Here is a 26199-nt window from a genome sequence, read left to right on the forward strand (position 1 = left end):
TGCAGAGCAGCTCCCCAAAAGCATCTGCTCCTGGCAGCAAGCTCAAACAGCGGCACCAAGAGCACAAGTCCTCAGTTAGGGAATAAGATTTTTCTAATGAAGTTTCAGATTGCTGCATGGCAGTTCCTTCACCAGAGCTGTGTGGGGATGGGGCAGTGCCCACTGGGTCCCTGACACCTGCAGGGCTAGGCAGGGGATACCCATCTCTCTGGCTCAGACACTGCCTGAGTCAAAGCTGCAAAACCCTTTTCCAAAATGAAAAACCCCTCAGCAAAAACAAACACAAGAAACCAGTGACTGCTGATAAAACCACACTGAGAATTAACATGCCTTCCAAGTGCAGCAAGATGATAGATTTCTCTAATGCTGATATCCAGAACTTGATGGAAATGCTGCATACCAGCCCCTGATGATGCCCCTGATGCATCCTGTGGCCCAGATCCTGCACTGTGTGATATGGTCCTGAGACCCTCCAGCAGGTCCAATCTAGTCCCAACCTCAACAGAGCCACAAGCTTTGGCACTGTACCAGGTTGCTGTAGTCACTTCTCAATCCTGGGAGGTGCTGGGTATGCGTACAAGCAGACCAGGAGGTATGGAGAGGGCCACCAAGACTTGTGGTTAGACAGCAACATCACTAAACACAAACTAAACCCTCTCAGGCACATGGTGCAATTCTTGGGGTCATCCTGTACAGGGCCAGAAGTTTGGCTTGATGATCCTTGCAGGTCTCTTCCAGCTGAGGATAGTCTATGATCCTATTGATCTAGGGTCCTAAGCCAGCCATAGCAGGCTTCACCCCTCATCCTTCTGATAGCAGAAGAATAAAACAGCTGATCTTCCCTCCCTGCACTATCCTACATCTCATCCCTTTCAACTTGGGAGGGAGCTGCCTCTTTCCTTCCCATCTACCAATACTGACTCCCTCTGCTTCCTCCAATTAGCTTCAGAAGTCTGGGCAGCAGTGGGCCTTAGGTCAGCAGAAAATGTATGAACATGCTTAAATTTAAGTGTAGGCAATGGATTTGCTTTAATTTTGAGCAGGTGCTTATAGCAGCATGGTTTCATTAGTGATCATCTCTCAAAGGAATGGCTTTTATAGGGTTTCACATTTGCAAAACAAAGTTAAGGGCTGCAGCCTTCCCATCTGAAAAATAACTTTTGGTCAGCATGCTGGCTCAGACAGTAACTCTGCTTTTAAATCTTGAACTCTCAGAACTGTCTTGCAAGCTGACAATGATCAAATATACACTGGGCTAACTCCCTAGGGATCTCAGTAAAGCATGTTCACTTCACCATCTGACTACATTAAAAAAACCCCAACAAACCAACAACTACAACTGCCACAGTGCATAAGAAATAAATTAATGGCATTCTGGGTTACTAATACAGAGAACGAATAGGCCTGAACTCCATCTGTTACAGGGTTTAGCCATGGATTATTCCATCCGGAAAGGCTGTGAGCTGCAGACCACATGGCAATGGTTGTGAGCAGGAGGAAGGGATGGGGACAGCACAGACCTGCCCTTTTCTGACCTTCAGGGGCTGAGGGTCCTGCAGCCAGCTCCTTACAGTCTGTTCCTGTCCCTGCCAGGGGTAACCAAATCGTGTGCATTAAAACTACCACAACAGCAGCTGTGCGGAATAAATTATGCATGACTACTTTCAACAGTGAGACAGTAGAGAATAGGTTTGGTGCCTGCCATCCCCTTTGCCAGAGAGACAACAGGAGGCTTCAGTTGCCAAAATAATAGCTTTAGTGGGTACTGACACAAAACATTTCTGCCCTGCAATTGTGGAGAAAGTCACCACAGAGGCTGAAAAGCATCTTCCACAGTGACTTCTCTAATCAATGAAGGGCCACTGCTTGGAAAAACAGAGGGTGCCTTTTCCCCTTCTGATACAGACCCCAGCCCCCTCCCCAAGAATTGTTATGGTGCAACAGCAGTGCATGGTGGGACATGGTGGAATAGGGGTGTTCTTCTCACATCAACCACCCCCAAGGCTGCACTGACATACCAAGGAGGTAGAAATAACAGTAAGGCTTCCTAATGAAGCTGGTTAAACAACCTTCCACTAGCTTGTCCAGTGAAAAGCTGTTACACTGGATTGTGTCAGTTAGTCACAGCTTCAGCTTGAACATGGGATAAACTGTGCCCCTGTTGTCCAACATCCAACTTCATTTCATCCTCTCCCCTGCCCCGGACACTTGGGCCAAGCACCCTCTCAATCCCCTTCATGGCCATGGGTCCCATGGGCCTGGGGAATGATGGCTCTATTGGGAGATTTCACCAAAGATGGAAGCAGGATTTTGGCCAGATAGGGTAGGAAAACCAGGAGCAAGGTCTCTTCCTCTCTCTTCCAGCTGACTCCCCAGCCATCTCCTCTGTCATTTCCAGCACAGCCAGAGGCACTTTCTTGTGGCAGCAGTGTGTGAGTGCTGCTGGCAAGTCCTTCCTGACAGCTGCCCTCCCAGGTCCTTCCTGACATCTGCCTGGAGCTGCCATGTCATCTCTGCCTCTCAGCTGTCCCCTCTTGTTGACTACACAACCGTGCTCACAGGAGCCACGGCCTTCGTAACTTTGCTCCATATCTGTCTGCCAACACCTCTGGTCTGACTGTCCATCCAGCTTCTTTGCTGCTGGAAGGGACTAACTGGGAACAACAGGACAGCGCTTAAAGCTGAGTCACTGCATAAAACTGGCTACACTTTGGGCACTAAGCAGAGAAAGCAGCAGATTGTGTTTTGGCCTCAGTCACAGCAGATTTTCAGTGATGCACAAATTAAGAGTTATGTGACTCATAGCAGGGACTAGCATTTTTTTTTAAAACAGTAGTTAGTTAGTTTTAAAACATGTTAAAAAAAGCATGTGGCATTTAATAGGGCTTTTATCTTCTAATGTTAATTTTTAAGGGTAATTTGTTTAAAACTACAGGCTCTTGGAGAATTTAGGAGCTCCTGAAAAGCTGAAGCAATAAGCAACTGTTTATAATGTGATGTGCAACTTGTGGAACCATGCAGATTTAAATCAGAGGATCTGGATGTGTTTGGCAGTCTGACCTGGATACACCCCAGACCTGAGCTCACTGGCAGGAGCTGCAGGATAAATAGAAGCTCTTAGGAGCTATTTGTCATTAGAGACACAGTTAAGTGCATGTCTGGAGGCTTAGCTCACACCATCCTTGATGAGGACTGCAAGTTCAGGTTCCGACTTTGTACTGAACCAATGCAAATGCTTGGCACTACTGAACTTCTTGGGGGGTAATATCTGCCTTGGAAAGCAGAATGCCAGCTTTCCCAACTGCTGCTGCAAGAACTGTCATTTCCCATCTATCAGTGCCCATACTGACAATCTTTTCTGGGAGAGAAATACCAACATGTAATTCTCCAAGTATTGTCTACATGCAAGTCTTCCAAGCAATAGTGCACTGCACCAGCAAAACAGTGCAGGCATTTCCCAGTATAAATACATCTATCTGGGACAGCCACTGTCTTAGCTCCTCTGCCACAGATCACATCCCCCATGAACATCCTTACAGAGACCCAGGAGAAGGCTGCCTACACATTTGAGAGACAAAAATTATTTTTCTCTTTTGCATAGAAAGGATTTTCTTAATTTCAGAGTAATTGGTAAAACTATACCTAAATTAATCCTGCACCAGAAATAATAATCCAAAAACAATTCAGATTCAGCAAGAGCAGAACAGTAGGAAGGTGGTTACTGAATATCCCTAATTCCATCCAAGCTCCAAAGGGCAGTAGACTCCAATCCCTACCAGCCCTACTTTGAAATTTGTATTCACAGGCAGCTTGTACTGACACATAATCTGTCAGCAAGTCTTCATGATGGTTTCTGAAGTGAATGGGAAAAGAATAGACATCACACTTGTAACAGGACCACTGCAGTGTTCTTGCCACTCCCATTTCCCTCAGAAGACACTACTCAAAAGGCAGCTAAGCAATGCCAGGAGCCATGATAGATTAAAATAAAACCTTCCTCATAGCTTTTTGCTTCCTATCAAGTTGCTTGTTAATGGTGTGGCCATGTAGCACTTTCAGACACCAGCAGCGCTCTGAGTGGAGCAGCACAAAGACCACGGAAGGATAAACTGCCTGGCCACACTATGGTGCCCCCAAACACATTACTGCCCTAGGGTTCGTGTCCCCCTTTTCTACTTTTGCACTGCCTTTTATCACATTGAAAGGCTTAATTCTGTCTCACTTCCTCTGAAGCTCTCCAATTGCTGCTGAATCTGCCCCTTAGAATTGTCAAGGGAAAGACAGATTACCGTTATTTGAGCCCAGTTGTCTCATTTAAAAGGTAAGCTAATGATGGTACAGGTCCCCACTTTAATTACTGGCTACATCCATCTTGGAGTGGTTAATTCTTGGCAGCTTTTCAAGAAATTCACTCCGCTCAATATATATACAGGTGCAGGGCCTGGCAAAAGAGCTGCCTTTATGCTTCACTGGCAGGACCATCTCTTAAGTCTATACACACACTTCTAACACTCCTATTTGCTACCTTTTCTTTATTTTCTTTTATTAATAGGCTAAGGCAGCTTAGTATCTCTGTCATTGATTTATGTACATGCATATACACCCATGTCTGTGCACATTACACATCCAGCAAAACCTGAGAAAATGGGAGTTATGCAGGATGCTTTCCTGGAACAGGTGTCTTACATTAAGCCAAACTAAATAAACACAGAATGATAATGAAATAAATGGCCCCAGAAGATAGCAGTCAACTTTTCACATAAACAGCACCTTTTCTTATTAAGGACCTGCCGTTTGCTCTAGCAGGAACTGCTTCATCAAAGTGAGACCAAGCAGTCAGTGAGTATTTCCACCCAGCAGCAGTGAACTGAGAACTTTCAGATCAAGGTTTAGCAGTATCTCAGTGCTGTATGGAGCTATAGGAGCCACAGTCCTCTTCCACCTGCCCAGCCCAGCCTGACAGCAAGGTCCATGCCTCCTGCCATCCTTGGGCATTCTTCCAGCCTCCAAGATGAGCATGATCCTACCTGTGCCATCTTCTAGATGTCCAAAGTTACAGATTTGGCTGATATTGTGCACCCAGATCTGCATCTCCTCCTCAGTCTTGGCTACCAGGTAGAAGGTGCGGTAGGTGGTTCTCACAATGAAGACAAAGTTGTTCTGAAATTCCTTCTTGATGAATTTGGGCCCTGAGTGCTTCAGCACTTCGCATTCATTGAGGTCTATGATGCGGATGGGCTTTTTGGAGTGGTTGTTCCTGTAGTATTCCAGCACATCGGGGTTCCCACTCATACGGCCCCTGCGCAGCACGAACCAGCGCTTCCGCCAGGCCTGCAAGGGGCACAAACAGGGACTTTAGTGCCAAACACCTATCACAGCAACCAGCCCACACACAGAATCATCAGGATTTGAAAAGACCCCTCAGCTCATTGAATCCAGTCATCAACCCAGCACTGCCAACCCATCACTAAACCATGTCCCTAAACACCTCATCTGTACGTTTTTTCAAGAATTCCAGGGATGGTGACTCCACCAATTCTCTGGGCAGCCTGTTCCAATGCTTAACCACCCTTTCAGTGAAGAAATTTTTCCTAATGTCCAAACGAAACCTCCCCTGAAACAACCTGAAGCCATTTCCTCTTGTCCTGTTTCTCATTACCTGGGAGAAGAGCCTGACCCCCACCTGGCCACAATGTTCTTTCAGGTATCTCTAGAGTAATAAGGTCCTCCCTCAGGCCTCTCTTCTCCAGGCTAAACAACCTGAGTTCCTTTAGCTGCTCCTCACAGGACTTGTGCTCCATGCTTATTTTCTTTCAGGTTTTATAGTTGTTCTGATAAGCTGGCCAAATTGTGATTTTTATTTGATGCACTTCCTATCAGCTCACATTGGAGATTGGAAAACAGGCAGAGGGTTGTCCTTGGGAGGCCAAGATGAACATTTTCCTTTTCCCTCTCCCTGACAACATGATGCAATCAAAATTATGCAATACATTACCACCTCATCCATAGAAGAGAGAACATATTTTTCTTTGTCAACTGAAATACCGAGAACTGCACATGCCTGGAAACAAGTGCCTTTTTGTCCAGCAAAGCCCAGGGCTCCAGATACCCTGTGCAGCTTCCCTCCTATGGTTTCCAGTGCTATTGCAAAGCTATTAATGAGCTGCCAATTACTTCTGAAACCTTAGAACAAACCCTAAGGGAGTTGTAATACTAAAAATTAAACAGAAAGCTTCAGCATCTTACAAAAGAACAATTATTAAATTAATTATTAAATTAATATTTACACAGGCACTGTCAACCTAAAGCAAACCTGGCAAGCACTGATGTTTTCTGACCCTTGTGACTGAAGGTATGGGTCACATACAGGCTTCATGTAAGTCCTGGTGGCATCAGATGCAGCATCAGTCTATAAAGCTACATGCCTGTTTCTAGGCACAATATACTTTCCATATTTTTTATTTTTTTTAACAGCTGTTTTTGTTCATCAACAGTATAAGCACCTCTGTGTTGATTATAGCTGTCACCAACACCTACTCTGAGGGCCAGAAAAAATCAATCCTGATTTCTCTCTGTGCCGGTTTTGCATAAATTGACATTTGGTGGGGAGGGAAAAAGCCACACACGGGAATGATTTCTCAGAGAGAAGCAGCTAAGATCTTCCTCTGTGCCTAGCAAAAACCAATAGCTGTCCAGCTCTGAAAATTGACAACCTACTGAACCATTTAAAAGCTGGGTCCACCTCTGTGAGATTCACATTTTAAAGACAGGCAAGCCCGGGAAATCTCTCTTGCCTTCGGAAGAGGTAACCGGGTGCCGGTCGGGCCGGCCCTGCACGGCCGGGCTGGGCCGGCCCCACGGGCCCGGCCGAGATTTTCTGCTCCCTGAGGGGCTGTGGGCGGGCTGCCGAGCCCCTCAGCGGGGAGTGCACCGGGCCCCGTCCTGACGGGCGGCCGGGGCCCCTTCGCTGCGGGGCCGGGCCCCTTCTCGGCAGAGCCCGCCGGTCCTTTTTCCTGCAGCACTGCCGGGCCGTGCCAGCCGGGGGCTGCATCGGCGCTGGGAGCGGCCCCGAGGCCAGGAGCGGCCGGGGGCTGGCAGTGGCTGCCACCAGCCCAGTCCAGGAGTGGCCACGGGGCCGGGACTGCGGGGCTGAAAAATCAGCGTGACCAACGCTGCGCAGCCATTGCTGCCTCAGCGTGGCTCGCAATGAACTTCGTTTGTTTGGCCGCTTTTAGGCATCCATGGTGCGCACAGAAGGACAAAAATGGCAGCAGCAGCTTTTCTTGTTTCCGGAGCTCGGCATGAAGAAAAGCGCTGAGCGAGCTGGCACGACGGTGTCGGCAGAGACCCCGTGAGCAGCAGTGAGGCATGGAGAGCGATCTCCCCAATGCACAGCCTGGATGAGATCAGCTTTTCAGTGCTGCAAAACTCTATAAAAACTGTTTCAGTTGATAAAGCTTGAGCACAAATGCACCTACGAATTCTCTCTCGAATCAGGAAAAGGAAAGGTGAAGACACATAAGGAAAAACAATATGGGACACTGCGGTCAGTAAAGAAGGAGTCAAATTCTAGTTGGGAAGGTTTTGAGGAGAAGCCTTGCTCTTGAGCTGAAATTCTCTTTGTAAGGCTATGGTGAAGATACATGTTTGATATATCAGACTTTTTTCCCCCCTGTAATTCATGAAGTGCATGGGGGGATGCAGCAGTCACCTGTAGCCCATGAGAAAAGAACACTCATGCTGGAGCATGTGGATGCTGAAAAGCTGTAATCTAATGAGAAACTTGACCAGAGAGAGATGAGAAACTTTCCTCCAGGGATAGAAGAAGAAAAGCCTCTGTCCCAGAGATAAAAGAAGAGAACTTCTGGGTTTTTTATGCCAGAGCAGCTCATCCTTAAAATAGTACCCCATAAGTTGACATGGCCCATGGAAGCAGCTTTGGGAAAGCTGCAAGGCATGGGAGGGACTTTGACACTGCAAACAGATTTTCCTTTCTCAGGTGGCTGATTCACTGTGACATTAAGCCACAGGAGAACTGTTTCTTGTGGAGAAGTCTCCATGGCATGGCAAGAGAAACTCCTCTCCCTACAAGAACAGATGAAAGACTATTGTAGAGGTGGTAGCTGATTGAAAATCCCAGGTTTTGTCTCGATGTTGTCAGTTGGGAAAGAAAAGAGGTTGTGGGAAGAGGAGGAGAAATTTTATGAAGGTTTTATTCTGATTCTTATTCTTTTAGTTCTGTTAATAAAGTTTTCTTTGTACCTTTTAAGTTTTGAGCCTGCTTTGCCTTCCTCCTAATTCACATCTCACAGCAGGAAATGAGTAAATAATTCTAGTAGGTGCACTAGCAATTTTAGCCAACACACAGGCTACACCACCACACTGTCCCACAGAAAAAATCCAAAATAAAACATTAGGACTTTTGCCCTTGCCAGACTCCATAAAAACTGTTGGATATCTCATGCCCAAACCAGCCAGGCCAGGGAGCAGCCAAAGCTAAGGCTGCAGCTGCCTCAGCTCTGATGGAAACCTGGGAAAGGTGCAGTATTGGGATTTTGCGAGAGAGATGGGACCACTTAAAGATGTTTTAAAGCATAATTTATTCTTCTACAGTCTCGTGGAAGAGTACGTCTCACCTTATTCACCGGATGTTCATGGTCAATGGTCACAAGACTACAGGTCACAAGGTCTTTTAAAGGTTAATTAGCCAGTAAACTAATGCCACAAAAGGTTTTTACTTTCACACCAATAACTATTTTGTTTTATATGTCTCTGTCACAGTGCAGACATTCTTAACCAGTCATATAATGACACACAAAAGCATTTGCTACACTTTAAAACTTATCTTTTTAACTACTAATGTATCTTAAACTTACTTAATAGAACTTAACTGTAACCTAACTTAATATATTTCTATTTAAACTCACATTCTTACTTATGATTTTAAATCCAGAAGCCTTTTCCAAGGTCTTAAATCAAATCCTGTGTTCATGTCTATGTCTAAGCTTGCATTTACAAGATTTTGAGAACTTTCTGTGTTTGGGATTCCCACAGTGCAGGGGCTCACACACTACCCAGGGACCTCCAACAACTGCACAGACACTGTCTGCTTTACCTGTCTTCATTTGAGTTAAAAGTTCATTGAAAGAAACATCTGAACAGCCACTACCACAACCTCCCTACATGAAAAAGAACTCTATGCAAAAGGACTTTGTCACAATGATGTAAATCTGGGCATTAGCTCATGTTTTGAGTTAAAAATAACACTTATTTTGCAAAGAGTATATCTGTCAGTTTAAAGTCAGGCAAGCATTCCATTTTGAGACAAAATTACTGAGTTCAGGCTGCTTTCAGTAATATGCTAGAGTCCTAACTGGCACAGTTTAAAATAATCTAGGCACTACAGATTTTGCTGATGCTGAGTTCCCATAAGCATGGTGATAGTAAAAATGACCAACAAAATAATATCAACAATCATTATGTCAGGAAAAAGCATTTTGTTTCTGTACTCCAAATATTTTTTTGGTTTTTTTGAAGTGCAGCCAGCTTTTCACAATTTGTCAATATTCACCCAAAAATTTATCTAAGAAGTAAGTCAGTTCAGCCTGGTGGTACCTCAGTCTATTTTGAAAGCAAATGATTCTCCAGATACAGAGAACGAAATATCATGGAAAAAGCTCTTGCAAGGCTGAGCAAGTCTGTGTACAGCTTACAGACTGGGGCATCACATCAGGAATAAACAGGAAGCAGAGATGAGGTGCAAAGTGTATTGCACAAAGAAAATTAAGTCTTGCCCCCACTGACCTATTAATGTTTGGAAGTGATTTGTTCTCTGTTGGAAGTAGGTGGAGATAAGAGATTACTGACACATCTTAGACAAGCATAATTTTGTGGAAGCCAGGGAAAGGGAAAAACATACACAGGAAACAGAAATAGAGAAGGAACTTTCTAGAATAGCCAGATACAACACTGGAACATGGGCCAGCAGGTACCTCATGTACAGTACCAAAAAGAGCCCAAATCTGTCACATGTAATGCAAGTCTTGCACAGGCTCAGTGCACCCCCCACAGATGGATCAGGACAGAAAGGTCCTGTTGGGGGTTAGGTGTCCTTCTTTTAGTAACCTCTGGAATTTTTATCCATTAGTTGCGGGGAAAACCTAACTGCTGGTACTTGGTGGGTACTTGAGAGAAAACAAAGAGCCGGGCCCAGGGAGGGAAAGGGGCAAGAAAAGGGGAGGGTGGGGACAGTTTGGTGAGCTTCTTCAGCTTCAGAGAAGGACACTTTGGGGCCAGAGCTGTTGCAGTGGGGAGAAGGGAATCTCGCCATCACCCAGACGGAGCTGCTGCTGCTTCTCCTTCTCCCCTCTTTGTTGGTGGCCTCGCACCCCCTGTCCTGCCGGGACGTGTGGCAGTGCCAGGCACCGCCACGGAGCTGCTGATCCACCTCAGCCACCGGCCCAGGATCTCAGCTCATCCCTGCTGTTCCACCTCAGCCACCGGCCCAGGATCTCAGCTCATCCCTGCTGTTCCAGCTGAGTGTTCCTCAGAGCCCTGCAGGAGCACCGGCACTGACTGCCCGAGGGGTTTGTGAAGCAAAGCCTCTCCTCCATCCCTTCCCATCTCAGCCGAGAAAGCTGTCACGGGGTCCCTGGTTCTGTTTTGTTGTTAATGCTGTAGTAATTGTTGTTTGTTTGCCTTGTTATAAATACTAGTAAAGAACTGTTATTCCTATCCCCAAATCTCTGCCTGAAAGTCCCTTGATTTCAGAATTATTATAATTCAGAGGGAGGGGGTCTACATTTTCATTCCAAGGGAGGCTCCTGCCCTCCCTAGCAGACACCTGTCTTCCAAAACCAAGACAGGTCCCACCTCCTAACACACTCTCAGCCCTAAACTACCAAAGATAAATGCTTCAGAAGGTGTAAGGGAAACAAGAGCTTCTCCTTTACATCCCAGAGAAGCAGGCTGCTAAGGCAGTAAAGTAAAAATCCTAACCCATCAGCTTTATCACCAAACCACCCCCTATTTTCCCTCCCAAAGCTGCCAGCCCTGCAGCTTAAATACACCTGGCTCTTGCTGATGGAAATTAGATAGAAATCACCTGCATCTGAGCAAGCTGAGGAGGGAGGGGATGGGGGAAACGGGGAGCATGTGTCTGCCTAGCATCCTAGCTGGTAGCTGGGGAAAGCGGAAGGTCAGGGCTACCTGCTGGTGGTTACTACAACACACCAAGGCAGGATGGTTCAGTACCTGATTTAATTTACAAGAATTTTGTTTTTTATTATTCTAAAGAAGTATGTATGTTGTGTTTAGCACAACCCAGGCAATTGGTGAGAGAAAAAAGAGAAAACTGTTGTGTTTTGTGGAAAAGCCCCTGGTGCTTCCATTAGGAGGCAAAGGCTGGGTGTGGTGTGTATGAGGGGCTGTGGCTCTGTTGATTTGGGTCTCTTTCTGAGAAGCTGCCTGCTAACCTGTTTCCCTGTGGATACACGATTTGGTGAGGTTTATCATTGGGCTGGTGCTGCAAGGCTGGAGATGGAGAGGTGTCCAGACAGAGTGGCTCATGAAGGGAGAGGAGAGTAGGGCTGAGTCTTTGAGAGAAAACACTGGCTGTCATAGCTGAGCAGCTGTGAGAACAGGGCTGAGGGGAAGCAGTGCTAGATAGCTGCCCAAATCTGCACTGCCCTTGGGAAGGGTGGGCCCCCCACTCCATCTCCTGCAAGGTGGCCCTCAGCACCTTCCCCAGGCTCGTGGTGGGGCCCATGCAGACAGCCAGCCCCTGGCCAGATGAAAAACAAGTAGATTTTTTTTTTGTGGGGGTTACACAGGGGCTACAGGAAGTGGTGGGGGCATGGGTCGAGTGAGACAGAGGAGCTGCCCTTTGGTGATATCACAAGCTCAAACAAGTCAACAGCCCTTGGCTGCCACCAGGGAGTGCCCCAAACATTAATGTACTCTCAACTTCGTGGAGCTGCAGGTACCAAGGCAAATACCTGCCTGTGCTGCTAACCCACTGTTGAGCCTGGAGTACAGGTGAAGGAGAGGCACCAAGGGACAGCAGCCTGTGCTAGCAGTGCAGGTAGATCAACTTTAGCACACTCAGATCTTCACAGACATTTAAGCACTCAAGCCCTCTTGAAATCAGATGCCATGGCAGAGTAGCAGTGGCATGGGATGACAGGGAATCTGCTGGAACCACCTGGCGAGCTCACCTGCTGCCTTGTGCCAGGGATGTTCTATGCCTGACAACAAAGAGTTGTCTGAGGGAGCAAAACCAGCAGACAGCACCTCATCCAACACTGGCAAATGGGGAGTGCTGCCAGCACCCAGCCTTGGCTGGACACAGGCAGGCCAGCACCAGGGAGGACATAGAATGATGGGAGGAGATGGGACCACCTCCTCCCTGGGTGCTTGCTCTTAACATCAGCTTCATTGTACCATCAAACTGCATCTGCATGCATCTCAGCTCTCTGGGCTTCTTTTCTGTCCTCCATCTTTTAATGAAGAAGTGGCATCAGCTGCTAACATGACACCTGCGTGGGTGGGGTTAAGGACCATTTTATGCACATCCTCTCACATTTGACATATCCAGTCCAATCATTGTCTCCCCAGACTAATTTCCATTCTGAAACTTTCCCCGATATGTGCCTTTACCCACAAAATGTTGGCTCCAAAACCGTTTTGCTTATCCTACAATGCTGTGTGACAGTGCACAGGGTTTTTGAGCCACCTGCTACATGCCTGTGGATTGCAAGTGGACAGGAGCAGGTTTGCTATTGCAAATACACAGGACTTGCCCTGTTCTGTGGCATAGGCAAAGCAAGGATTTTGGTTCTGGTACACCTTTCAGCAGGATGTTCTTATCGCTGAGCCAAATATCCTTTCCTCATTTTCCTGGCATTTGCCTGCAATCTGCTCTACCCCTTTTTTTCCCAGGGTGAGGGGATGCGGCACACTGGGGTCACTGGGAGTCCAGCAGTGACAAGCCCTGGCCAGACAAGTCATCAGAAGCAGCTTTTATCTCTCGGCCTCAGCAGCTCATACACCCTGGAGCAGAGGGTGCTTGGCCCCTCAAAGTTCCCTTCCACAGGGCAGGCACTTGTGCCTCTCTCCAGTGCCCACCCCAGCCACACAGCAGAGCATGGTGGGTTTTACATCCTCGGTAGTTTCCTTTTTACCATTCACCAGTTACAAGGCTGTCTCCACCTTTCTCTGTTATAAGACTGTCCCCGTGTCTGCTGAAGGTGTTGGTACCAGGCCAGGAGAGCCCCTGTGAGCCCCTGCAGTGGCTTGAGGCGAGGAGGGACACCCAAGAGGGCAGCAGAGCCAGAGTGGCTGGGCTGTGGTAAGGAGGGATTTATGTCAGCTGGTCAGAGCCAATAATATCTGACAATATTTAGTCTAGAGCTGCACATGCTGCCAAATTTACAGGAGAATGTGGATCAATTTAAGGGTGAAAGATTGTGCTCCCATGGCTGAGATTAAGTATATACTTCCAATAGATACTGATTCCTGGCATTCAGCTTAGGCTCCTCAATCACACTATGAAAAGGTTCTATGCATTCAGACTATTACATCCAAACTATTACATTTATTTTGGGGCCTCCTGAAATTATTATTTTCTTGATGAAAGAGTGATAGAATGATTAGAAGTTTACAGTCCTCCAAAGCTTTGTGGGTGCTAGAGAGAAAGCTGTATCAGAGAAACACAACTGCCATCAGACAAGAGCCAACAGCAGTCTGGAACAATTTTCATCTGCCCTTCATAAGTGAAACAGTTCGATGCCAAAAGAAAGAAAGAATTTGCAGTAGCATTGGCTGGCTGCCAGCACATCCCTTTGTGTAACAGAAGCTATCAGTTTTTTCATCTTGCTCCTGAATTTTTTGACTGGGAATTCCAGAGTCACATCTGAAAGAAAGAAGACCAGCTTTGTTTCCATTTCAGTAGGGTTTTTGAAGGAAAGAGATTGGTGCTTCCACAATCTGATGTCTCTGCTTCTGCTGAATGAGTGGTGTGAGGTTTAGACAGCTGCTCTTACAGGTGAGCATTTGATCTACCTCAGCACTGTCAGACAAAACAAGCCACGAACAAACCTATTCTGAGCTGAAAAATGGCTAGTGAACCAGGCAGAACGAAAGCTGAAAAGGTTAAGCTAAGGACCTTCATCACTTACCTTCTGCCTAAGGACCATGTTCTCATTTGTTTGTATATATCCAGTATTTGAGATCTAAATAATTTATTAGAGGACATACAAAGCTCAGTGAGGGAAATTGGCCTGAAATGTAATTTGTCCTGTGGGTTTTGATTTTCTTCTGGTTTCAACAACAAAACACAGAACAACCAACAAACCTGAAATTCTTGACCAGCTGTATTAATGCTTATTACTCCAGGAGGATAATCTTCATTTTACAGAATGAGGCAAAGAGGATGGCAGGGAGGAGCAGAAAGAAGGGTGGCTGTGTGCTGGTTCTTTGCCTGCCTGGTGGCCTTGCAGTTGTGCTTCTGGCACAGGACATGTGCTGGTCCCCAGGACTGCTGCAGGGGCTCTGGCACACAAAGAGTTTGAGAGCTCACTGATAGGGATGACTGCAAAAGGCTTGTCTATTTGGGATTGCTCTCATCCCACAAAATCCTTCGGAGAGGGGAAAGCCGATCCCACCAGACAAGGGTGTGGCATGACTTCTCTCTCACAGCTGAATGAGGGCTGAGAGCTTCAGTGCACAGTGCTCCTCCTGCTACTCACTGTGGGCCTGCAACTTAAGTCACCACCCTTGGGGCAAGACAACTAGTAGAACTGCAGGATGATAGTCCCATGGAAGTCCCAGCACTTGAGACAAGTTTTCACAGCTTGTTTGTTTTAAATAATAGTTTTTAAACATATTCCCGTGGAAAAAAGAAGTTAAGTGGAGCTTTATAGCATTTCCTATTAAAAGCCCAAAAGAGGAAGTTAAAATTCATATGCAGTCAGGTTTCTAAGCAGCTGAATCTAAGCCCATGAAGACCATGTATGTTAACAGATGTTCCCTGCCTGCAAGAGTGGAAGGTGTTTGGGCTGCAGAGCGTGGTCCCTGCAAGAGGAACCTGTGCACTGGCAAGGAGTCAGAACCAGCTCCCAGCAAACATCCTCATGTTCAAAGAGGACATCGTTGGGAGCTCTTTGTGCCACTCTTTCCAGAGCAAAAGGCCAGTAGCATGCAGCACATGCTCCTCAGACTGCAAGACTCTTGCAGAACGGGTCACACCTTGGCAGCCTGCAGTGCTCAGTTATAACACTTGATTTACTCACTCACAGAAATCTGATGAAAAAGACCTCTTAAACCACTCGACTTGCCCCCTAGTTGGAGTTATGGTTTTGCTGTTTCAGTTGTGGCTGTTGGTCTGCAACAACTATCAGCCCTGCATAATTAATCTCTCCCTGATGAGGCTGCCTGCTTGTTCCTTCCAGTTTGTCCCCGTGGAGCACTCTGGAAGCAGATGAGCTCACTGCCCATCACTTTCTGATTTAATGCTTCTCTTGGATTTTGTCTCCCTTATTTTCCACTCAGCTTTCACAAATGTCTTCAGCAATGAGAGGCTGAAACTTGGTCATGGTTTATGACTGGGGCAGAAAAATCAATAAATACTCAATTTCAGAGAGGGATACTCCTCCCTTAGGCCCTTCCTCTGCCTCCACAGCCATGTAATTATATTTAATCTAGAGATTAGAATAAGGTATTTTTTGCAGTAATTTTTCTCCCTTTGTTTGGGTGTCTGGAAGTTCAGGGGCATTTTCAGTTGTGCTGGAAAGGAATTCACCCTCCCTTGCCCTGCCTGTTCATGCCCACTGCACCTCTGCTTTCTCAAGGCTAGAGCTCAGCTCTGGTGGGAAAAAGCTCTGAGCTAATCAATGTTTCTGTACAAAACAACTTTCTACACAGACTGGCACAAATGGTCTGGCTCATCCTGTGTAAAGGGCTATCACACAATGAGCTCAGGACAGGCTACCAATGGATCTCCATCTGCTATGTTCTGACTGTAGTAGTTTCGGAATGACTCTCAAAGAACCTTGTTTCAAGAAAGTCAGCATGAGCCCTTGGAGGAGATGTGATGGGTGCGTAGTGCAAGGGGGAATACCTTCTTCCTTTCAAGGTGATACAGCTATGTTAATTGACTAAAAACACCAGTCAGAAAATTTCCTGCACTTTAAGTGCAATGAGAGCTTTGTAATAAAGCACCATAGAGAACATCCTGTAGAAGCAGAGAGGTGTCCTTTGTTTCTTTACATGAAGAAATCTGTGGTTTGCGAAGAAAAAATTATACGCATTTTTAAAAAGTAGAAAAAAATCCCCCAGTCATATGTTGCCTGCTAACCTACACACATTCCCATTGCCTGCTCTACATCCTAATCCATAATATTTATGGTGCTTTACATAAACAAACATCAGCACCTGAGTGAGTCACTGCTATTTAATATACAGGAAGATTCTTTGTTACTCTAATGGGTTTGTTCAGGCATGGAGGGTAAAAGTCATAGAGACCCAAAAATGTTAAGCTCTTAAAATGTTTGCAGAAAATAAGAAAACAAATTCTAAAGGTAAAATCAATAATGAAACACCTTCATTTTGCAGATGGAAAAAGGAGCCAGATATTTGGAGGAAGCAATATAATTTCATTGATGTTCCCTGTAGCGTAAGAGCAATAATGAACTGTGCTCCTCACGGTCATTTTGATAAGATGTTTCCCCTGAGGACACTGGCAAAGTGGCACAGCATCCCTTTGCCCCTCATGCATGTAGGAATTGCTCAGAGGACTCCGTGGGCTGAAGGGGACTAGCAGTGCTGTGCCCTCCTTGCTTTCCCCATGGCTCCTGGTAGGTGGGTGTCAAGGGGCTCTCCCACTGAGGAAAAATGTGGGTGCTGTGGTCATGCTGCCCAGATGGGTCCCTGGAGCTTGCAGGGGAAGATGCTGATGGAGTATCTTATCCCACAAGATCTTGCTGTGGGGAAAAGGTCACTGACTGATCTCAGCTACAACAAACACTGTCACAGCAGAAAACCATTATAGTTCCACCTCACCCAGGGGGCTGCAATAAGTCAGATGGCTTCATAGTGTCCTGTTCTGAGGTCTGTTGGGCAGGCAGGACCTCACTGTCACTCCAACACTTGACAGACCTCACCTGCTCACCACTGTCCTGAGCCTATGGACAAGGCTGATAAAGCCTTGCCTGTGAAACACACAGCAGCAAAATACTCGAGAAGCAGTGGCAGGATGGCAATAATTTTCAATGTATTTCTTTAACAGTGACAGCTTGCAGCAGGCATGAAGTCAATAAGCTGCCCTTCCCACTGCCAGCCCAGGGGATCACACCTCTATTCCTCCTCCTATTTTGACAGCAGTGGTGTTGAAAGCTTGGAGCTTTCCTTGTGAACAGCTGCCCTGCAAATATGTGCAGGCTTCTTTGAGCTCATTTACAGAAAGTATAAGGATCGATCAATATGAAATTAGTGCTGACTGCCACCCCAGGGCAGGAGTCCAGCTGTGGCCTGAGGGCTGCACCTCCCAGGGAGAGGTTGTGGCCGAGGGGTGTTTGTCAGGAGCACCAAGGGACCAGGGCCAGCTAATGAACCTGACAGCACCTGAAGTGCCAGGAAAAGACACAGTTCATATTAATAAAAAAATGAAGTAACTCTTTAGCTGCACTTGGATGTGGTTCATTGGGCTAACAAGATGGTAAAGATGATCTCACTCACTTTCAGGAAACAACTGGAATTTTTGTGACTCAGCATCACTGTAAAGCTGTGCCCAAAGTGATCTGGAGAACTGATGTAAAATCAGGCAAAGGAAAAGAAAGCCAGCTGTGGTGTGGTATCTGCACATGTCTGGGAACAGCCTTGGCCCCAGGATGGCCACCTTCTGTCTGGGCTGCCAGCACTTCTAGTGGACCACCAGCTCTCATCAGAGAGGATGCTGAAATGGGTGAACAAAAGCCCTGGGTGGAGGTAAGCTGATTTTCGCTAGCTGACCTTGCCTGGGCAGGCAGATGGACCCTGTCCCACCTGTATCCCTGCATACTGCATCCTGTGCCACCAGGCAGGGGGTACCAAAGTGCTGAGGCACCAGGGTTGGACTTGACTCACATCATAAGCACCCTCATGAGCATCCTCATACCATCTGTTTCATTTTGTCTTCCTTTTTCACTTCTAGTGGGGACGTAAAATAGGTTATAGCTCAGAGCAGAGTTCCCAGCAGCAGAAGACAGGGCGGCAGTGATTGTTGCAATTCAAGGGCCTCCTCCCACCCAGAGCCCTCCTCTCCACTGGGACAATTTTCCTTCCCAAGTGCAGGCACTGTGAAACAGTAATTCCTGTAGGCTGCCCCTCATAGGACACCTTCTGACTACTGCTACAATTTTGCAAGTATTTAAGCTCCCTGGCAGTGAACACTTGCAGGCAAGACTCTTTACATGAGGATGTTTACAATCTCACCCACTAGACAAGTTTTAGTTCCATATTCCCTCACAGCATATTTATATGTAGCATTTAATGCAGTTTAAATTTATGGAGTGCTTTTTTTCACATTTGAATCCTAAAGCACATGATAGTACATAATGGTTACAGCCTCCATAAGTTGTGATTTGTTCACCTGTCGCAGGATACACCTGCCACTGAAGTTATATCGTGTTCCTGATAATCAGGCTGCTTTTCCTCACACCCACAGGGATGTACTTCCATCTGTGTGTCTAGTTTCAGCCAATCTGTAGTGTCACTTTTGCATCTGAAACCCTTTTTTAGCTGCATAAGGTGGCAGAGGTTGGTGGGCAGAGAGCTGCTGGTCTGGCTTGGCACCACTCCTCTGGTCAGTTAAAAAACAAAATTTGGATTTCTCAGGATGCAGGACTGGGCTTTTTACAGAAACAAGTTGAAAACAGAGAGAAAGGAAAAACTTAATACACTGACACAGGTCTTCCTGGATTTAGCCATTAAGTTTGTTTTCTGTAAATGGAAAGAATTCTGTTGAAGCTTTAAGTTTCCTGGTAGGAATTCCTACTTTTACATAAAAAATGAAAAATGGTCTGGAAACTCTTAAGATCCCCCTGACTTGTTCACAATAAATTCTTTAATACTAACTTTAGTAACAAGATATAATCTTGAATAGAGGTATATTTTGGTTTCTTAGAATGGCTTTAATCCAAAAGCACATTCTTAAAAGATTTTTGGAAGACTCTGCATGGATTTTTGAGATCTTCATGAAAAATGGGTTGCTCCCAGGTTAAGAAACAATAGCTCTGAAATAAAAATGCCAGATACAAGCATCTGCTGAATAACTGATTCTAGCTAAGTCACAGCAGTCTTCAGTCACTTTTGGAAACAAGTACAGGAAAATGTATATACCAAAGGGACTGAAGTTTGGACAAATTTTGAGCAAATTTGCTAAACTAATAGCTTTTATGGAAGGACTCCAAACTTGCTTCAACAAGGAAAGGAGTAGGGGCTAATCCCCTTTCTTGTCCCTTGCAAACATAATATGAATACAGATATGCAAAGTAGTTAAAGACTAGAAAAAAGTGCCTGGAGATTGTGCCCTGCCTCAGGCTATCTGGAGTCCCTCTCTGTTTTACTTGGAACTGGCAGTTTTCTCAGTATTCTTTACAAACAGAGCAAATTTTGCTGTTTCACCTTGTTAACGGAACATGTGGTGTGAGGTCAGCAACAGTCGCCAGCTATCTACAACTGTCTGTGCTCACATGATGCTGCAGCTCCAGCATAAACAGGAAATTGGGCAAAGTGACTCTTTTAGTAGGGGACCACAACACCATTTTTTTTTTTTTTTGAAAAGTGTTTAACACACTGTCAGACCTAATGAAGAAAAGCAGAGTAGCCAGTAGGAGCAGAATAAAAGCTGCAGAAGTTTAGGCTGTAGCACTTTTGCCTGATCATAACAATGAGGTTCAGGAAATGCCCCCATGTTCAGTGTGCTGCTCAGCTGATCTGGGCACACATGGAATAGGGAGCTGTATCCTCCACATCCCCTTCGGGCCAAATCTGGGTGTTTCTATTTTACATCCTTATTGACTTCACAGCTACACGATGTAAAGACTTTGACCTTTGCACTTCATTTCACTCCTAAAATTGCCTGGAGAAAGGAAGTGTGCGGGAGGCAGGCAGAAAAACAGGGAGGAGGCGCACATGTGTGGGAGGACTTGCCACAGAGAACAGGTCACTTTTGTTGAAAGTAAGAATCAACCTTTCTGCACATATGGACAAAGATAGAAAGAAAAATAGTAATAAGTGCAATGTCACAACAGCAGCTATATAGTATCCAGATGAGCTCTGGTTTTAGGCATGTGGAGGGGGGCACTGATTTAATTGCATGCTCCAAGGTATACAGACTCAGAGATCTCCTCTGGGATCTATGTATTGGCTTGAAATCAGTCCTGTGGGAAGCACACAGCCTTTGTAGTGGCATTTAAACTCCGCTGATGTAAATGGCAAAGCTCCCATTTGCTCTTAGGGGGCCAGGTCCTCCTCTTGACAGGAAGCTTGGAAAAATTCAAATTCCCAAAAATGGAAACATGATATGAAGAAATTATGTGAATAAAGGAAATCTGCCTCTGAACGTATGAGGAGCATTTCTACCAACCACATCAGAAGATGAACTCTCTCTTCATGGGTCTAGCCTGGGTTTTGTGGGTTGCACACAGGCTGCCTTCAATTTATTTTTCTACAGCCAAAGAGCAAATATCAGCTGGTGAACTTCAGGCATGGTAAAAGCCTCTGTTAGGGGGAAGGCAGTCTGCCCCCATAGGTCATACTCTGGCCATACCTGGTGAAGGCAGGCACTGTGCAGCAGAAATACCCAGCTCTTACAGTAACATGGGCAGAATCACAAGCCAGGTACCACCCAGCCAGTGGGCTGCTGTGGGAGCAGAGGGTGTCTGGTGCACTGTTGGAATGCAACCAGAAAACAAACAAATTATGGTTTGAAATAAAGTGAAGTTTGGAAAGGTCTGTATTTGTCCCAGAAATGCAGTTCGAGCAATCAAGTCTCTGCAGCCTCCAACTGGAAGCAATGCTGTGTGATTCAGATGCTCAGCCAAAGCCATTCACCACTGGCCAGATTTCCTCAGTGAATATTTACAGAAAACAAACCAGATTATAATCTAAGAGTTATTTGTCAGACCTATTTAGTAAATATTATAATTGTATTTAAGAGTACATCAAGTATGTGGGCAAGGCACAAACCAAAACAGACGGTGGAATGTGCTGGATGAAATCTCTACATTGCATATATGCAAGTACTGTTTTTTTAAAGGCATATGTTTAGGTGGCCCTTGCTTCCTTTAAAGCGAGTTGAATTGAACTTCAACAACCTCAACTGAAGGTGGCTGAAAGTGCTCAATAGCTGGTTTTACATCCATTTGTTAATTTCAAAGTACATTATTAGAAAACCAGCAATGCTATGGAATTTATCATTTCATTGCAGTTCTGAAGTTTTCACCTGTCTTCTCATTAACTAAATTGTGATGCTTAAACTTTAATTATTCTCTAGGCAATGTTACATATCCACACCTGGGTTTACTTCTTTAAAAGCTGTCTTAAATTGGTCTCTGCTTTACACTTTACAGGAGGCAGATCTAGTTTTTAAATATTTTTAGACTTATTTTTTGTTCTCCTTAGTTTGTGTAAAAGTGGTCATCACTCACATGGTTCATAATATACAGCATCCACTGCTTATCATTTTTTATTTTAAAATATATAAATGTTAGGAAACATATAAAGAATGCTCCTTGTGCCAGGTTTTCCTTTTCTTGCTTAAGAATTCTCTCTGAGTTGTCAGTATTTTTTCTGTTGCTACTGGGTCCTGTGTGTCATCCAGGGAAAAAGGGTTTCAGGATGAAGCTTTTGTAGAAATAGCACCCTGTGAGCTCCGTTTTCCTTTACATTTTAGTTGTGTTTCACAAAGTCAGCTGGTTAAAGTCAGCTCAAGTATCCAAGCATTGCTTGTGTAAACTTCCCATGCTTAGGAGATAACTGCATGTTCCTCCACTCCACTCTGGGAAGACAGTGCTGCCTGTGAAATTCTCCAGACCTGAACTTTTTTTCTCAGTGCTCTGCCTACTTCATGCTGGCCCATGGAGCAGAATGCACCAGTGGAGCTGGGAATGAGCAGCAGAGCACAAACCCGTGACTCTGGCAGAGACTTGGGACTGCGCCTGGCTCCTGAGCTGTGCTGCTCATACAGTCAGGGAATACCCTGCATTGGAGGGGACCTACAAGGATTATCGAGTCCAGCTCCTGGCCCTGCACAGCACCATCCCCAAGAGTCACACCGTGTGCCTGAGAGCACTGTCCAAACTCTATCAGGCTTAGTGCTGTGACTACCTCCCTAGAGAGCATGTTACAGTGCCCAGCCACCCTCTGGGTAAAGAAGCTTTTCCTGATATCCAACCTAAAACTACCCTAACATAGCTTCATATTGTTCTTTGGTCCTCCTACTGGTCACCAGACAGGAGATCAGTGTCTGCATCTCTTTTTCCCCTCATGAAGAAGCATCCTCATCATCAGCCCTTTTTCTTCTTACCTCCTGAGACAAGTCTTTTGCAGTCCTATTGCAAATCACATGTAGGTTAAGCTTTTTCAGCCCCCTGTTATTACTGCTTCTTTTGCCTGGATGTAGATGCATGAATATGGCCAGGGCTGGCATATACTGTATAGCACTGCTATTGGAAAAACTCAGCATGGTAAATAAGGTCCTAAGAGCATATGTAAAGTTTATTTTCATTTCCATGACTTTTCAAACTTCCCTTGCTGAACCAAATGATGAAATCACAACATGTTCAGAAACATTAAATCATTTCCTCAACATCTGAATATATAATGGGCTGCAGAAGGAAAACAATTACTTCTGGCAAGCTGCACACTTTAACACTCCAAATTCTGGTATCCCAGCATATTTACAGGCTTGCACTCAGATCACAGCAGCATTAAAACAACTATGGACCATGATTTATTTCATAGGAAACGCTCCAGACTTGCCAAACCCAGCTTTGCCTGGATATTGAGAATTTTAGATCACACAGTGCACATCCAAGCAGTAACTTCAGGATGCCCCAAACCAGTTTCCTACTGCTGGCCTGTGGGCAGCAGATTGGTGCCACTCAGGAATGTGCCTAACCCAGTACTGGGTAGTGTTCTGCTGCCTCTGTGGTGTAGAAGGTCCAAATTCATTGTGGCACTAAAAGGGTAAGGTGTAATGTAAGGTTTGCCCTGCCTGGCTGTGTACCTTCCTCTACCTCCCCACTGCCTGCTTTATCCTCTGTGAGTACCTGAACTTCCCCACTCCAGCCATGGGGAAAGGGAAGGGCAGGAGTCAGGCTGCTCCTTACCAGCTGGCCGTGGTGCTCCCTGTGCTGTGAAAGGCTAGCTTCCACGTGAAATCCTGGGAGGGCTGCTGATGCCAGGGAGAGCAACGGGGCCTCCCCAAACAGAAAGGAGAGAAAGAGTGAAAAATAAAAGTGCTCATTTCTGCAGAACCCCATAAATTTCACACACAGAAGGGTTAATTGCTACAAGCTGATGAAGATGCAGCTTGCAAGAGGACAGGCCAGCTTTCCTGAGCAGTTCCCTTCTCTTTGGGATTATGTTCAGCCAGTTGACAGGGAATGGTAATGCAGATATTTTTTGCAAGTAGAGCAGAAGTAAAACTCACTGCCAAACTCCACGAACAGTGGAACAATTTGGGACTAAAGACAGATTTCAGAAATTAAAGTTCAGCTTGATATACTGGGAACAACATACAATTAATGTGCTCAGCAATGTCTTAAATATCAGCAATGTGGGAGAAGGGTAATAGCTCCCTTTCTATCATTTTTCAACCTCTCAGCACACAAATCTATGAAACACCAACATCCAGATTCTTAGTAATTTAAACTGGTAAACATGGTTGAAGGCAGTGGTGTTGTGCAGCCCATCTGGATCTATGTCTTTTTCAAACAGTAAAGCTGTTAGAAGAGTATGTGCTTGTGGGATGGTGAAATAGGATCAATGTTACTGTTACAAAAGTGAGGACAATGAGCCAGTGGGGTTTTTCCATTGGCATTTTCTAAACTACAGTATTTATTTCTGCTTTTCTGCAACTTCTCTATGTCTTCTCCCTTCCCTATCCCTCTTTTTTTTTTTGTGTGGTTTACACACTCTGAGCTACACCCAGAAAATGAGGTCACCAGGGAGCAGTAAGGATGTGGATGCAGACTGTGACTGCATCATTTGCTCTCTGCATGCTGCTGGCTGCCTTCTCTCAGAGATTCCTGGAAGGAGCCAGAGAAAGGACTAGGAAAGAGGAGAAGGCATTGAGACTGGACTGCTTCTGTGTGATGATGTGCCACTGCCTCTGCTCCTGGCACTGGGGAAAAAGAGACAGATGAAGGGATGTGCTTCAGGGAGAGGTGCCTTCTTGTGCCCTCCTGGTGTCTGTGGCTAAAGAATGAGAGATCCTTCACACCCAGGCTGCTGTGTCCCATGAACATGTGGCTCTAAGAGTCTATCATACCTCCACTCAGCCACCCTCTCCTATGCCAAGGCTGCAAGCAAATGGGGAATATGAAGAGCTGCACAAGCTCCTTGGCCATCCCCTTTCCTGCCTATTCCCCTGCCTCACCTTAGTGTGACCTGTGCTCTTCCAGCCCCTCCCAGCCGGTCATTGCAGGTCAGTGCCACCATCTTTGTGCATGGTCACAACACACCTTCTGTCCTGAGGGAAATATCTATATGATTGCTCCCTCTGTGTCCTGATGTCTGGGGAGCACCTGAAGCAAATCTGGGGCACCTGAATCACATCTGGCTCCAGCCCTAGTGAGGCTGCAGTGAGAGCTGCCTAGTATGATGCAATCCCAACCAGCTGGTGAGGCCATGCTGCTATGTTGGGATGAAAGGCCACCATGTGACCTTGGTAATGACCAAGGTGTTCTGTTTTCCTCTGATGGGAAGAGTTGGTCAATTGGCTTTAAAACCATACCTCAGCCAATCCAAATCCTAGAAATCTTCAAAGCCAATAGTGTACAGTCATCTGCATAGTTTGCAGTGCTTGCATATACTTCTGAAGGAAGCAAATGTAAGTGTGGCTGATGCTAATACTTGAACTGTTTGAATGCTGTCAACTTGAATTGCAAAGCAGGAGTTGAAGTGAAATTCCAGCTGTCTTGGAGTTCCTCTGCTGAACTTTGAAATAATTTTCAGTTTTGAAGTGGGTTTTATTGCTTCTAATCCTATAGGAAAGATTAATGAAGACAGGGAAACCAGCAGCAGAAATGCCAAGACAGTGTTACACACTAAGATCTGCTCCAACCAAAATGCAGACATATAAGAATTCAGAACTCTCCACAGATATGACCATTTCCTGATTAGCTTCATGTGGAAGCAGAGTTGATCCACAGGGCTCTCCCATGTTGAGGACACTGCACTCCTTCCCCAGTCACTGTTGAGTTCTCCTCTTCCTCTCACCAGTGATGCCCCAGCCACAGATGGGTTAAATAACTGAAGGTTTTTGCCAAATGATGTGCTTTCAGCTTGTTTCAAAGAGTGCAAATCCTGGACAGTCAGTGCTTTCACATTGGCTAAGAAAGCCCTGCTCAGAGCGTTTAACTTAGGGAGGGTGTGGAGACAGACACATTCACAACAAAGAAACCATATGCAACATCCTTGGCTCTGCACCAAAGCTAAAGTGCTCAGCCTATTAGAGAAAAACAAAGCAGACTTTCCCTGTGGCTACCTTCAGTTGAAATGTGCTGCTTGAGAGCCATGCAGATTATTCTTTCCATAACAGGTCTCAAATCCACCTCTGTTTTAGCAAGAAATGTTTTGCTCTCTGGCTCTGCCATTTAGGTCCTTGCCTGATGTTATTCTAGGAATGACAGCATATGGGTATCAACAGGCCTGTTGGTGCTTGTAGGTAGTGATGGAAGAAGAGATGCAGGCTTTGTTTAGAGAGGTCATTTAAAGGGTGTTTATGTTCTAGGAACAAAGCAAGACTACAGAATAAGTGTTTTCAAAGGCAGAGTTAAAGTAAGAGCTAAAAAGGGAGAGTAGGGGAGTCCCAAATGGGCAAGAAAACTGGAAAGAGAGGAATGGGAGGAGCAGGAAAGCTGAAGGAAGGACAAATTAAAATATAACTGTGGGGACCATGCAGAGAAAGGACTGGGCACTGCAGCTCTGTGGGGA

General features: G+C 45.6%; 1 protein-coding gene and 1 long non-coding RNA gene across 10 annotated transcripts in view; both read right to left on the minus strand.

The window, feature by feature from the left end:
• Positions 1–26199, minus strand: part of GAB3 (GRB2 associated binding protein 3) — a 774285-nt gene that overhangs the window by 12555 nt on the left and 735531 nt on the right. For 6 of the 9 annotated variants that reach the window (XM_086850704.1, XM_086850702.1, XM_086850707.1 and 3 more), the window contains one exon: positions 5028–5331. In XM_086850704.1, the coding sequence (XP_086706830.1) occupies positions 5028–5292 (265 nt within the window). In that variant the 5' untranslated portion in view covers positions 5293–5331. Of the gene's footprint in view, positions 1–5027; positions 5332–6717; positions 7321–10998; positions 11042–26199 lie in introns of those variants that run through there. The other 3 variants (XM_086850706.1, XM_086850703.1, XM_023926084.2) reach the window with 3 other exon arrangements.
• On the minus strand, positions 7782–13268 carry LOC147650548 (uncharacterized). The gene is made up of 2 exons (XR_015276474.1): positions 10492–13268; positions 7782–10447 (listed from the first exon to the last, which is right to left on the minus strand). It is a non-coding gene; the product is annotated as an uncharacterized LOC147650548 (long non-coding RNA).

This window comes from Cyanistes caeruleus, chromosome 14 (genome assembly GCF_971803275.1).
Source record: "Cyanistes caeruleus chromosome 14, bCyaCae1.hap1.1, whole genome shotgun sequence".
NCBI classification, from domain to species: Eukaryota; Metazoa; Chordata; class Aves; order Passeriformes; family Paridae; genus Cyanistes; species Cyanistes caeruleus.